The sequence below is a fragment of the Pseudopodoces humilis genome, chromosome 25 (assembly GCF_049639895.1).
Source record: "Pseudopodoces humilis isolate 2021_Gansu_Grassland_sample_001 chromosome 25, ASM4963989v1, whole genome shotgun sequence".
NCBI lineage: Eukaryota > Metazoa > Chordata > Aves > Passeriformes > Paridae > Pseudopodoces > Pseudopodoces humilis.
In genome coordinates, this window is record NC_142224.1 from 3721390 (window position 1) to 3735888 (window position 14499).

Sequence of the window (14499 nt, forward strand, 5' to 3'; positions counted from 1 at the left end):
AACTCCCGCAGCCGAAGGCTGGCGGAGGGGAGGCGGCTGCAGGCGGCGTGCTGGGGCCAGCCGTGGTCACTGGGAGCACTGGAGCCCACGGGACAAGGCAGCCCTTGGCCTGTGTGTCTGTGCCAGCCAAGGGACACAAGCAGCAGATGTCCCAGGGCACAGCCTGCGCTCCCTTAATGACCCTCAGGAGACTGCGGCCGCCTCCGGCCTCTCCTCCCTCGTGCCAGGAATGCAGCAGAGCTGTCTGTAAGAAGACGCTGCTTGGTGTTTATTTTGGCCTGAAATGCTGTCAGGGTAACTGTTAGGGCTGGTGTGGTCTGAGCATGAGTTGAGCTGGCGACCTTTTTGGGTTCTCCTCATAACTCTGGGATAAAACAACGCAGCTTTCCCTCGGCCGCAGCAAAAAGTGGGGAAGAGAGTCCAGGGGGACATAAAAGCCTCTGTGTGCCTGTGTCTGTCATCACCCTGAACAGCACCAGTGGGGGAAGATGTTTGATTCCTCAAGAGTTTAATTTTAAGGCCCACTGAGCCTTACATGAGTGTGGAACTCGTCTGCGGTGTCTTCAGCACTTCACTGCTTGAACTCGCCGGTCACGCAAGCATCCCTGCAAGTTTGACTCAAGATGTAATTCCTTGGCCATAAAAGTCACTGTCGGCCTCCTGCTCCAGCAGCTCAAACTCTGAATCTGCTGATTGCAAAACGCTCGGGGTTTTTTTCTCGTTAGCACTGGATGGGGGGCAAGCTCTTGTTTGTTTTTTTTTTTACATAGAGAAACTTAGTAAATCATTTCCTAAAGGACTCCAGTGAGATGAGACTGCAACAGATGTGAAACATCTTAAATTCCTGGCGTGAGGGAGTGGTTCAGAGCTGCAACATGGCAGGCTGTCCTTTTTGTTTTTAACTCCCAAACATGTCATTCCTGCACATGCCTGACTTAGACACATTCTGTTTTCAGATGCTTTAGCACAAAATAGTGAGGCAAATGAAGGATTATCCAGCTGAAGGAACACTCTAGTGTAGTTCTGTGGATGTTTATTCTCTCTGGGCTGATTTAAGTAGGAAGTTCTTGCTTATTTGGGTTGTTTTGACTAAAATGAAGCATTTCAGCAGTTCAGGTCTGGCTGAGAGCAGCTATAGCACAGGATTTCTGCACGCACTGTGTTTTTTCCAACAGCCTGGATTTTGGGAAGAGTGGGTGAGTCAGGACCAGAGGGACAAACCTTCCTCCTTGGAAAGGTCCCACTTCCACTCGGAGGAGTCACACAGATGTGAGGATGACTTTGAGGAGGATCCCAGTGGAGAACTCATCCGCAGGGGACAGCTCCTGTTGCAGGGAGGACGAGATGTGCCCTGAAACCAGGGCTGGCCCCCTGCTCCTGCCACACCTGCACCCAGGAAACGCTTTGATCTTGATGAACAAAAGCAGGCAGAGCAGCCATCACAGGGAGCTGGGAATTGTTCAGACAGGGTACAAACTGTGTGTGTGGACACCACTGGAATTCCTGCTCTTGCTGCTGTGTGGAGGGAAGTTTTCCTCAGCAGCAGATTCCAGGCGTTTCCTGAGTCACTTCTGGAGCTGCAGGAAAATTACAGGTTGCATTTCTGCTCCTCCCTGGACATCAGGGATATTCTGTTGCAAATCTCATCTTTGATAAAAAGCCAAAATAATTCATAAAAAGCATTGCTAAAGGACAAACCGCACTGATCTTCCTGAAGAAGCTGAAATTTTGGAAAATCCTTTCTGGATATTCACATTTTGAGTGAGCTTGGTGTAGGTATGGCTTAGGCTAAGCTTAAAAAAAACCTTAAAAGCTTTAAGTTTAGCTTGGGCTAAACTTAAAAAAAGTATTATTGTGGATTTCTTTTATCTTGATTCTCTGAATCTTTTCTAGGCTGTTCCTCCTAATTCCAGCAGTTAAGTGATACAGCACAACCTATTACTTTTTAAATAGCAGAATCTATTTTTAGCATTGCTCCCTAATTCAAACCTTCTGAACCTAATGAAAGATTTAAGTCTGGAAGCTCTTTAGCTTTTAGGATGAGAATTTGCCTACAAATAAAAACGTCAGCAAAGCATTTATTTCCCCTTTGATTCTGCTTGTCTGGTAATGTATATTTGATGTTGGGGTATGTGGTAGGGGTGTGTACATACATATAATTGTAAAGGGTATGGAAATACTCTGGGCATCAGAACAGCATGGGCATGAAAATGTGGGATCCTGGAAGGGTTCAGGCATGGAAACACTGCTTTTGGGGGGACAGAATTTGTGATAAGGCCAAACACGGTCTCGGTTTACTCAGCATTTGCTGCTCGCTGTGTTGCGCCGGCTCCTTCCCCCTGCACCATTTCAAAGGGCTGATTCTGCTGAAATTCAAACCCTTTCATGACATAAACTCACAATGAGAGGTCTTTAAAATGTTGAAATGAGTTCTGAGGAATTCCTCAAGCCTGACATCTTTGCTGAGGGATCCAGCCTGTTGTCCTCTTTTATTTTTTTTTAATTTAAACTCTGCCATGTGTGCAAGGCAGAAGAGGCTGAGAGGGCTAAAAACCCCTTGGAGTCCTTCCCCTGGTCAACCTTGGCACTGTCTGGATGCCTTTGGGATTGATTAAAATCTCTGTGGCTGTGTTTCCCTTGGAGATTGAAACGGGGGGAGGGATGAGAGGATGGTTGTGGTGGTCTGCAGGGTGTGGGGTGAGTTATTGTGCTCGGAACAATGCAGGGAACAGTCACACAGGGTCACTGCTCCTCCCCTCTGCTGTGCCACCCAAGGCCTTCAGGCCAACGCTTCCAAAAGCATTAAAAGAAAAAAACAATTAAAAAATTGGTAAATTAAAAAAAAAAATAAATTAAAAAACTCAAAAAAAAAAACAACCAAAAAAAAAAAATTGGGATAAGCAGAAAAACCAATCCCACCTCCTCCTGGAGTCATGGGATGGGAGCTGAGCAAAGCCAAAAGCAGCAATTCCCGAATTCCTGACAGCACACGGAGCTGCCCACAGGATGTGGAAGGGGGAAGAGGGTTTGTTGGGCAAGAACTGCGGAGCCTGCAGAAATGTGCCATTACTTTTGGATGTGATTTCTGGGAAAATCATCCCCTTTTTTTCATCCATTGTGTGCAGGATCCAGCCCCTGAGGCCAGCCAGGGCTGTGGAGCTGTGTGAGGGAAGGTTTGGAAGAGCAAAGGGATAAATAAATCCCTTTGTAACCCAGCCCCTGTGTCCTGGGCAGTGCTGCAGGAAGGGGCAGACATGGGAAAAATGGTTAAAACCATCTCATTTATTTGGACTGCCCTGCAAGGTCTCACCTACACAAATACAACTTCAGGGAGGGTTTATTCTTCTTTGAATAATAAAACCCAGAAGGTTTTAAGCCTAGTATCTGTTTCTAGCTCCTTCCTTCTCCCATGTGCCGTAAGTTCCTGCACTAAACCCAAATCACCATTTCATCCCTGCTGGCTGCAGCCAGGCCCTACCCAAACTCTGAGATGTGCTCATGCTGAGGTCTCTTGGGATTTTTTTGTGGGTAATTTCTTCACCTGTCTCTTTTGTTGGGTTATTGCAAGAGGCTGTTTTATCTTCCTTTCAACATATGGGTGACTGGAAGGAAATAAAGTGAGATTCCTGTCTAGAGAACCTGCAAAACTTAAACTCCTGTGGGAGTTTTCAAGCATTGGTAAAGCATCAATAAGGAATGAAGAGACAAATCAGGGGGTTTTAAATAAGATTTTGCATGGGGTGTGAGTTTGGTTATTGATTCAATAGTGAATCAGCTCCAAATTATTTCTGATATTTTTAAAAAATAAAGGGTGCTGTAGGAATTTGTCACTATTCCACTGGATGCCTCCCGCTGGTTTTTCTCCCCATTTAGATGATGAGTTTATAGGGACAGGGCTCTTCCTCAAATCCACAGCTATTTCCTGAGAGCTGCAAGAATCCCTCGAAGGTGTGAGCTCTGCTAAACCCAGAAAGGAACAAAAACCAAAAATCCTTTCTGTCTAAGCCAGAAAGGAACAAAAATTTTCAGAATCTCGCGAAATATTTCTAATTTTACATGAAAAGCCTGGAGCAGGATTAAGTTTTAAAACTCAGAACACCTGCGAGGTTGTGCAGGAACCCTCAGAGCTCCACAGGGCTTGGAAAATGTTGCAAATGTCGTGTGAACATCCCTGTTGTGGTGCCTAAATGAAGGTTATTGATCAGCGATGGAGCTAGCTGTGCTAATGAGGGCAGCCCCAAGCAAAGCAGGCTCCAGGGAAAAGCTGGATTCGTCCTGGGCAGGAATTCTAATTGTATTTGGCAGATGGAGCTTTGAGAGCAGCGAATCCAGTGATAAACTGGATTACTTTTCCCTTTAAAGCAAGCAGGTAACGTGGCTGGAAAGGAGCTTTCACTGCCAGCAGCTCAGGAGGAGAGCTGAAGCTTTGGCAAGGCTCCACCCGTCCGAAGATTCTGGGTATTTCATGTAGGGGATGATAATTCTTGATAAAGTTTTTGGGAAGGATAAATTAAATATCAAAATCTCAGCAGCTGAGGGATGGTCATGGTGACTCAGAGGCAGAGCTGAGAATGGGAGAAGGAACCTTCTGAAAGTTGGTCCTGAAGAAACAGAAAGAATGAGAGAGCATCGCGTTGGATGCAAATTTTCTGTCTGTTTTTCACCTGAAGGTTCAGGATCCGCTGTTTAAATAGCATAAAAGTATATAAAGAGTGGATAATAATATTAAAAGTATAGGGATAAATCCAGCCTGTGTAACTGGAACCTCTCATGCTCCTGCTCTGTCCTCCCAGGATTGTGTGCTCAGTCACACGTGGGACTTCCCAGTGCTCGAAACTTCCCCAGTTTTCAGCAGTTTCGCAATATTTGGCCCAGAAAGCAGAATATTTCCTCCCACTTCATTTCACAGGGGAAAAAAGAAACGGTTTTAGGGTTTTGTCTCGAACATCAAAACTGCAGAACAACTCAATTTCCCCGTGAAGATTTACACCCCAAAGGCAAATGGCATCGGTGCCCCACGGAGATTGAGTGGGGAAATGTTTGATTTTGACCTGGGGGATCTGCCTGTAACTTTCCCTTCTTCCGATCTCCTGGGTCAATTTTAACTGAGTCTGAACTTCCCATGCTGAGTCCACATTTACGAGTGGGAGATGGGCAAAGACAAGGATTGATGGAGGGTTTTTGTCCAGTTTTCACATGGAGCAGACAGTGCCTAACGCAGCACTGGCTGAACATCCAATTTCCCTGCCCTGCATCATCTCCTGGGCCACGTTTTAGGGCGTTCACGTCCGTTTTGGGGGATTTTGTCTCACATTCCAAAGGCTCTGCTTCCCTCTAGCGAGTTCGCTTGGCACTTCAATTTTATTTCATTTTTAGATCCTGACAAACCATTTTGGACAACTTTTTTTTTATTTCAGGGTGTTGCTATTCAAAGTTCCTTCCCAATCCTACTTCTTCCACGCTTTTCTGAAGTTTAACCCTCTTCTTCCCAGGCTGGTTTCTTATTTCTGAAATACATAAATATAATCCAGTGTTAGGAAAGAGACTCCAAGCCTTTGTCAGATTGATGAAGGGATAAATTTAAGCTTTTCTATGTGGAAATACTTCAGAAATCAGGTAATAAGAGGTGAGAGCAGAGCTGGGGAGGTTATTTGAAATTGGGAGTGTGCAGAGGGTGTGGGTGCTACGGGAGCACTGACAGCTCGGGAGTGTGAAGCCATCTGCTCGTGCCTCAGCATCACTGAAAACGCCTGGGTTTGTAGAAATGTCTCCTTAAATCAGCTGCAACCTGTGCAGGGAGCCGAGCTGGGGGGGTTGCTTGGCTGCTGTGAAGAAAATGAGGAAGAATCCAGCAAAAAAAAAAACCAAAACAGCAAAGATGCAGCCTGGCCTCTGACCTCCAGCCCTTCTCTTCCAGCCTCCTGCTCCGTTTGGCTCTGTGAGGCTCAGACCGAATTCAAGAGAGTGGCTGAAGAAAACGTGACCCTGCCCTGCCACCACCGCCTGGGGCTGCTGGAGCAGGGCAGCCTGGACATCGAGTGGCTGCTGCACATCTCCGAGACCGTGCAGAAAGCGGTGGGTTTGCCGAGAAAATCACTTTATTTCTGCCTTCACGCCGCCAGCCCTCGGTTTAACAGCACGCCTGTGATGAGCTTTGCAGGTTCCTCTGGTGATGAGAGCAGTGTTTAGAAAACAGAGCTGATTTAGAGAGATTGAGAACGTGGAAAAGTTATTTGATATCCACATGTGCTGTGTTGGAACGGGTTGTGTTACAATGGATTTCTTTTTAAAATATACTGAGTCCTCATTAGATCAAGTCCAGAAGTGGCCTTAAGGCTTTCAAAATAACTTTGGATTTTGCAGGCCTGGTTTTCAAACCCTTGGTTTCAATACAAAACTCAGTAGTTTAGTCCTTATAAAAATTAGGTCTGCAGAGACTTAAATTAGCACAGCCAAACCTCCAGACTGCTTTGATGCCTTGTGTAAGTGCCCAATATAAATATAAATCTATTTTTAATATAATTATTACTATAAAGCAGAAATAAATAGACTTCTTGCACCGTGCTCAGGGTAGAAACCCAGGTTTGCTTTCCCACGCTGCGCCAGGTTTCCTGTGTGACCCTTGACGAATCGATTAACTGGGATGGAAACGCTCAGATTTGCTGTTTCATGTGAAAATAAAAGGCCAGCTCATGTCTGCTCTGCTCCCCAGGTGATCACCTACTCTGGAGGCCGTGTTTATGATGACCTGAACGAGGAGCAGAAGGGACGGGTTTCCTTCACCTCCAACTTCCTCGCAGGAGATGCCTCCTTACAGATCATCTCCCTGCAGTCCAGCGATGCAGGGAAATACATCTGCAAGGTCAAGAACGCTGGGCAGTACGAGTGGGCTCGCATCACCCTCAAGGTTGTAGGTAAGGACAGTTTCTTGTTCTCCCAGAGGGGGAAAAAAGAAATCCAGACTCACTTTCCTGGGGAGGGATTTGTTTCAGAGGGGTATAAATACACAAAGACACCTCAAGATCAGGTTTCAGTGCCCAATTTGTATCTGCCTCTGCATTTTTTGGCAAAGGACAGGCCACAGGAAGAGCCTAAAGAACCGGTTTGAGGTTGGTGTGATTAAATGCAAAGCCATTCTTTCCAAATGATGGCTATGAGCTCATCACCCAAAGCAGGCTGATATTCTATCTCAGCTGGCCATCACCTCCTGCTGGGCACTGGCACTTCATGTCCCAGCACCCTGAGCCGATCCCAGCCAGGGGAGGTGACAAATGAGCAGCTGGGGCTGGCATTTCCCTGCCCTGATTGCTCAGCTTTCCACACTCTGTGATCCCATGGAAGAATCCCGAGGCCTGCCAGGTGCTGTGGGCAGAAGGGAGAGCTGGGGAAGTAAAGGGAGGGAAAGATGTTCTCCAAATTGTGTCTGGAAGAGGAAAGGTGATAGAGCTGCACAGAACGAGGCAAAAAGTGTTAGAATGTCAGTGCCAGGGCTGAGGCAGCCTGCTCCTCTGTGGGGTGGCAGGGAAAGGGAAAGGGAAAGGGAAAGGGAAAGGGAAAGGGAAAGGGAAAGGGAAAGGGAAAGGGAAAGGGAAAGGGAAAGGGAAAGGGAAAGGGAAAGGGAAAGGGAAAGGGAAAGGAAGGAGAAAAGGGGTTTTAGTCCCCTAAAAACCATCACTGGTGTGATTCCTTAAGGCATTCCACGGAAGGCAGCTCTTGGAAGCTGTTTAAATGCCAAAGGAAGGGTTTCCAGTGACAGACTCTGCTGTGTCCGCATGACCTGTCTTCTGCTCCTTCTAGAGAAACCCTCCAAGCCCAAGTGCTGGCTGGAGGGGGAGATGCTGGAAGGGAAGGAGCTGTCCCTGCAGTGCCGCTCCGCCTCGGGCACTGCCCCCATCTCGTACCGCTGGCAGCGCATCAGCGAGGAGGACGAGAGAGCCGAGCACCTCCCTCCCAACTCCAGAGTCAGTGAGTGGGGACATTCCTTCCCTCCGAGCTCCGGGAACACTGCCTGGAGGCGACACTGAGGCTCCAGCACTCCTCCCACTGCTGCGGCTGCACCTGGGGGGATGCTCCACCTTTCCCCCCTTTCTCCCTTCTTTTCCCCTTCTTTCCTTCCTTCTTTCCCCCTTCTATTCCTTCTTTCTCTCTTCTTTCCCTCTTCTTCCTCCTTTCTTTCTTCCTCCTTTCCCCCTTCTTTCTTCTTTCCTTCCCCCTTGCATTGTCCTGGAGCTGACTTGACCCCACAGATCAATTTGTGCCATTGTGCGCTACCCACAGTTGAAGTTTCTCACTCCATGTGATTAATCCCAGGGATGTTTTTCCCATTCCAGACATCTCGAACCCCGGGCAGGTCCTGCTGAAGAACCTGACCCAGCTGAGCACGGGGCTGTACCAGTGCGTGGCCACCAACGAGGCGGGGCAGGAGAGCTGCGTGCTGCAGGTGACAGTGCAGCGTAAGTACCGCCCTTGGCAGCTGAATTCATGCACAAACACCGAGAATTTGTGTGCAAAAACGAGACAGAGGAGCTGTAACTTTGCTGGAATAAAGGGAGAGGCCATGGGGCATTTCTCTTGGGGGCTCTCAGATTTTTAGAGGATTCAGCCTCCTTTTTATCCCAATTTCCCAGCCACATTTCCCTCTCTTCACCTATTTGTTGAGGTACTTGGGAGGTACAGACTTCCCAAATCACCCAATACAGACCCCTTCTAATGTGTACCCCCCCTTTTCTTTTCCTTGTGTTAATCAATGGAATTCCTCTGGAATTTATGGAATTCTTCCCATTGTTTCTTTCATCCTCAGCATCCAATTTTATTTATCAGCAGTCTGTTTGTAAAGACAAACCCCTCATTCCTTTCACCCAGAACCGTGTCCCTGCTCCAGGGGGGACACGCTGCCTCCCAGCTCTCCCACCTGGAAAATTCTGTGCTTTGCCCTTTCATACTTCCACCACATCAAATATTCTTATTTATTGCACTTCTGATTCACACAGCAGCCCTCACCTGAAATGATAACATCACAACCTGAGCCCAAATGATGGTTTCATCATTTTAGATGTCTGGATCTGTTAGAAACCTTGATTTTCAGAATGGTTCATGAAATACAAGCAGGGAAAATGGTAAGTTAGAGGTTCTTCTGGCTGGAGTGATTGCACGAGGTGACTCTCAGGAATGATTTCTCTCTGTGGATATTACAGCAATCCAAATTTTTGTTGCACTCAGGACAGCAAAATATCTAAAGTCAGTTGGAAAGGCTGACTGCAGATAATTTTGCAGGATAAAAAGGTAACTTTTGTCACAGTTTGGTTTTAATCAGGTTTAGCCATTTGTGTCCTGAACAGCAGAGGTCAAAATTCCCTGATTAACCCCAGGAATGCAGCTCTGGGCAGGGTGTCCTTTCCATCTGCATACCAGGAAAAGGGTGGAGTTTATCACCCAAACACAAACAATGGAGTTTAGCCCTCTCAAAGCTGGACCTGCTGTGATAAAACTAAAAAAAAAAAAGTCTCCTCTTGGAGATTCCAAAGCTTTGGAATTTTTCTGCACAGCCAAGCCTGAAATGAGTGGAATATGGAATAAGGAAAACCGGTTTGCCTGAGGCGTGTGGAGTAAAAGCGTCCAGGCAGCTTTTATGGCAATTGAACTGGTTTTTAAAACAGTTTTAAAACCTCACTTGGCTTTGCTAAACCCTCCAGAGGGACTGAGCCTTAAAGAAACAACTTTCAGCCAAGCCCAACCTGATTCTTTTATCAAAAAAGGTTGTGATGAGCTATCAGCAAAGGGCCCATGACCCTTGGGAAATGTTCTCTCATTATCTGGGCTGGTTTGGATGAAAAGTGCCCTGCACAGGATGGTTTCCTTTCCTCCTCTGCCTTCCTCAGTCAGGTCACTTTTTCTCCACGTTTGAATAATTCTGTCCTGAACTGGGTTCTAATCATTCAAGGGGAGCTGAAGGGGGAAAATAAAAATCCTCATGGGGAAACATTAACAGATCAAATATTCCTGTTCCTCTGGGGCGCTGCCTGCTGCCGTGTTTCACATGTGGGCTCTCCTGTCTTGGCATTTTCTGCACTTTTATGCTCTTAGAAGGGGATTTTCCCTCTTATTTCAACTCTGCCCCACAGCTGAAGGCCCAGCACTTGCGGTTTCACCTTTGCAGAGGTGAGTGCTTCACTCCCTGCCAGCTCAGCTTTAGCTGAGGATAAACTGGTTCAACTTCTGTGTGGAGACACACCTAAAAAAATAACCTCCAGCGTTCTGTCCTGAGTTATTCCCAGTGCTGGGACTAAAACCCCACCACACCAACAAGGCTTCACCAATAAATTTGTTTTTTGGTCGACAGATGCACAAAATATCAGCATGATCGCCGGGGCAGTGTGTGGAGTGGTGGTGGGGCTCTCCCTCCTTTTCCTGGTGGTGAGGCTGACGATAAGGAGGAAAGAAAAGAAGAGATACGAGGAAGAGGAGGCACCAAACGAAATCAGGTAACGCCTTTTATTTAATCCCACCTCCCACACTCCCTTCTCACAGTTTCCCACCACGGTTTTAACTAACTGGAAGTAGATTTAAGTCTCTTCAAAGGTTGTTCTAAAAAGCTTTTAAAGTCTCGGTGAAATATCACCGACAAATTTCTCTGTGAGAATCTTTGTGAAGACTTTCCAGAAAATTAGATTAAAGTCCCCTCTTCTTTCCCCTGGTAAATTAGCACAGACCTCAACCAACTGTTTTCTCTCACATTTGCAATTTCGGTATTTTGAATTATTTGCATATTCTTTTGTGGTGTTAAATTGAAGCTGCTTGTCAGTTGTGGTTCTGAGAGGGTTTGGAGGTGGTTTTCTTGCCTTCTTCCCATTTCTTTTTTTTTCTTTATTTTATTTTTCTTTCCTTTCTTTCCCCCTCTTCTTCCCTTCTTACCCCTTTCTTTTCCTTCTTCTTTCCCCTTCTTCCCACTTCTTTTTTTATTTTATTTTATTTTTCTTTCCTTTCTTTCCCTCTCTTCTTCCCTTCTTACCCCTTTCTTTTCCTTCTTCTTTCCCCTTCTTCCCACTTCTTTTTTTTCTTTATTTTTCTTTCCTTTCTTTCCCCCTCTTCTTCCCTTCTTACCCCTTTCTTTTCCTTCTTCTTCCCCTTCTTCCCACTTTCTTTCCACCTTTTCTTTCCTCTTCTTTCTCCATTCTTTCCCCCTTCTTTTGCCCTTCTTTTCCTTTCTTTCCCCCTTCTTTCTCCCATTCTTTTCCTTCTTTCCCCCTTCTTTCTTCTCTCTTTCTCCTCTTCTCTGCCCCCTTCTTTCTTCCTTCTTTCCCCTGCTTTTCCCCCTTCCTTTCCCCCTTCTTTCCCCCACTCCGGGTGATTTGCAGCAGCGTGGAGCGAGGGGCGAGCTTTTCTCGTGGTGTTTGAGCCCCGTGTGTGTTCCCTTGCAGGGAAGATGCAGAGGCACCCAAGGCACACCTCGTCAAACCCAGCTCCTCCTCCTCCGGCTCCAGGAGCTCCCGCTCGGGTTCCTCCTCCACCAGGTCCACAGCCAACAGTGCCTCCCGCAGCCAGCGGACTTTGTCCACCGAGGCCACTCCGCACCTGACCCCTCCCCAGTACAGCCAGAGGCAGCTGGACAGGAAAGACCCCGAGCCAAAGAAAGTCGATTACAACAACCTGGTGAAGCTGGGAGCGCCAGCGGTGATGGTGCCCGCGCAGAGCCGGGCGTTCCAGACCGTGTGAGCATCCTGGGAGCCAGAGCAACACTTCACACACCACCAGCCACTTTAGCATCCTTAGGGTAGCTAGTTCTCTTCCTGGTCAGCTTAATCTTAATCACTCGGGATTATTCACACCACGAGAAGCCCTCCCACTCAATTCTTTCTGAACATCTTCTGAGGTTCTGATACTGACAGATATATTGGAGGGAAAAGGGAGCTTCTTTTTAAATTATCTTTTTTATTTTTTTTTCCTTTGACTGAGCATTTAAAACCTACGACAGCAAAGTGCTGTACGAGTAAAAAGAAGCCAAACCTCAGGATTTTTTAAAAGGGATCAACAGAGACTTAAAGATGCATAATATTCCAGACAGGTTTTGTGGGGAGGGAGGAGCCCCTGGGGCTGGTTTTGGAGAAGTGTCTCAAAGATGAGTTGTCTTAAGTGAAGATTTTGGGGCTGAGGGTGTCCAGCCTCAAAGGGAACTGACAGGCGCTTCACATTTCCTGCATTCAGTGAAATACTGGAGGCTGCAACTAAAGGATCACTCCCAAAGGACAAGAGATGCAGTATTAAAGTGTCTGAACTGAACTCTGTACTAAAGGGAAAGGACCTTTTCTGTCGAGAAAACAGAGGTGCTTTAGTTGCCAGAATAAACTTAGGGCCAGGAGCCTGAATCTGCTTCCATGGGCAGCACTGCAGAGCCACGGGAGCCCCACTGGAGGGGTGGCCATGGCTAATGAGCCTTAGAGAGAGGAGAACTGGGCACTGAATCCAGCAGGGAGGCAATGCCCGAACGGGGAACGCCACCAATGTACCAAAAACAGGATGGAGAGTTTGGAAGAGCTCTTGGTTATTGCCAGCTGGAGAACTGGCCAGGTTTGGAGGGAGAAGTCTCATGGAAAGTTCTTCCCGAGGCTGAACGAGCAGCAGTCCCGAGCTGACCCCCAGGGAAGGCCTGAAGGATTCCCAGACAGGAAAACACACCTGGGACAGGTAAACAAGCACCAAGCGCTGCTCCCATTAGGAAATCTTTGTGTGCTTTGTCCCACTCCCACCCCAAATGCTGGGCCATGTGCCAGAGCTGAGGCTTAAACCTTTAGCAAGACTCTTAAAGAATTGCAAGAATTGTAAAAAATATTTTTTGTGAGCAGCCAGGTTAAGCGTTTCCATGGAATATGAAGTTAGGAAAGGATGGGAGGTAGGGACAGATGCAGAATTCTGTTGTTGATATTTTCCTCTGAAGGATTTGGCTCTGACTGCTGCTACACACAAGACACTGAGGTTCTAGATTCCTGTATTCCTGGTGATTTTCTGTTTAAAGAATGAGGGTGTTTGGGGTTTTTTCCCCCATTTGAGGGAGGAAAAGGGTTTCTCCAGTTTGTGGGAAGAGCCTACAGAAGATGGATGAGCACAGAAGAACCACAGATCTATAATTCTTTCACTCCAGGATCGTCATTATTCTCCTTTTCTGACTGAGACCCAGAATTCTAATTTCTTTACTTGAGATCTTTGACATCCTCATCAAAGCCAAGCCGTGCTCAGGCTACTTCCATATGGGAAAGAGTTTTCAAACTTGCCCTACACTGTATGAGACCTTCTCTTCCTAGGAGCAGTCCCTCAAAATTCCATTGCTTTCTCTACCCCGGATTAACCCTTGGCAGGACAAATTGCTGATGCTGTGGAGGGAAAGCAATCCCAGTTTTAAACAAGTGAGACCTTGAGGTGTTGGATAAGCTGCTCCTCCCGTGACAGCTGCTGGTGGTGGATCCTCCAGGAGCACATCCCTGGATCAGCTGTGTGTGAAGCAGCAGCTCTGGGTGTCTGTCATTCCTCTGCTTTGTTTTTCTTTCCTGAGCCCTGAAGGCTCCAAAGCACTCCCAAGCCACTCCAGAGCTGGGAAAATTCCAAAAGCAGGAACAGGATGGTGAAAACAGCTTGTGGGCTCTTCTGTGGGTGCTCATTGTGCTGAACCTTCCCTGTGCTGCACCTGAGGATCCTCACCCTGTGCAGAGACCCAGGAGCGCTTTTCCCGTGCCTGAGCCTCCAGGAGCTCCTCACCACAAACCGAGGGTGACAATTCCAGCAGCTGAGCTGGCCACAGCTCAGCCAAAAGCTCTGGGGCAGCTTTGAGCCACAGCCCGGGCTGGTAATTAGCAGAGAGGAGGCTCTGCAGCCTGGAGGGAGGAGAATTCACCCCGGGAGGTTTTCCTGGAGCCTTCGGGCAGCCCTGGCAGCCTCTCCTGCTGTTAAACCTCCCTGTGCTGAGAGCTTTGGGCAAGGTCAGGCAGAGGTGCAGTGGCTGAAGCCTGGCCTGGGGGATGGATCCTGGCTGCTCCAAACCCTGCTGCCTTGGAATTTCCAAACCCTGTTGGGATGCAGGAGCTGTCCAGGTATCTGCTACAGCCCACACATCAGGGATTGACAGGGAAGGGAGGACTTCGTCACCCGAAGGAAACAGGAGAAAGGGATCATTCCAAAGGTTTTTTTTCCAAAGGTTTTATTTTCCAAGCTCCAGCTGATCAGGAGTTGCACAAGGGAAGCAGATAAGCCAAACCCCGTTTTGTAAAATAGTGTATTAAAGCATTTACTGTCATATACCAGCTATTACTCGTGTGATTAAATGCCTACAATGTTATGTAGCTTTTTGTTTCGCAGCAGCTAAACCAAGCTTCCATCTCTGCTACCTGCTACGATTGGTGTACTTGTACTGTGTCTGAACAACTCAGAGGAAAGCAAATATTTATTATTGATTCCTTCGAATCAATGATTTCATAATTATTATTTTTTTTTTTTGGTTGGTTGTTTTATAAA

The 14499-nt window shown here is 47.2% G+C and overlaps 1 protein-coding gene across 1 annotated transcript in view; it reads left to right on the forward strand.

Annotated features, from left to right (window-relative positions):
• CLMP (CXADR like cell adhesion molecule) overlaps nucleotides 1-14499 on the forward strand; it is a 40956-nt gene extending 26457 nt beyond the window's left edge. Inside the window, exons 3-8 of the mRNA XM_005528470.3 lie at nucleotides 5918-6075; nucleotides 6713-6914; nucleotides 7798-7965; nucleotides 8331-8453; nucleotides 10340-10481; nucleotides 11418-14499. Coding sequence (XP_005528527.2) covers nucleotides 5918-6075; nucleotides 6713-6914; nucleotides 7798-7965; nucleotides 8331-8453; nucleotides 10340-10481; nucleotides 11418-11712 — 1088 coding nt within the window. The 3' untranslated portion in view covers nucleotides 11713-14499. The remainder of the gene's footprint in view (nucleotides 1-5917; nucleotides 6076-6712; nucleotides 6915-7797; nucleotides 7966-8330; nucleotides 8454-10339; nucleotides 10482-11417) is intronic.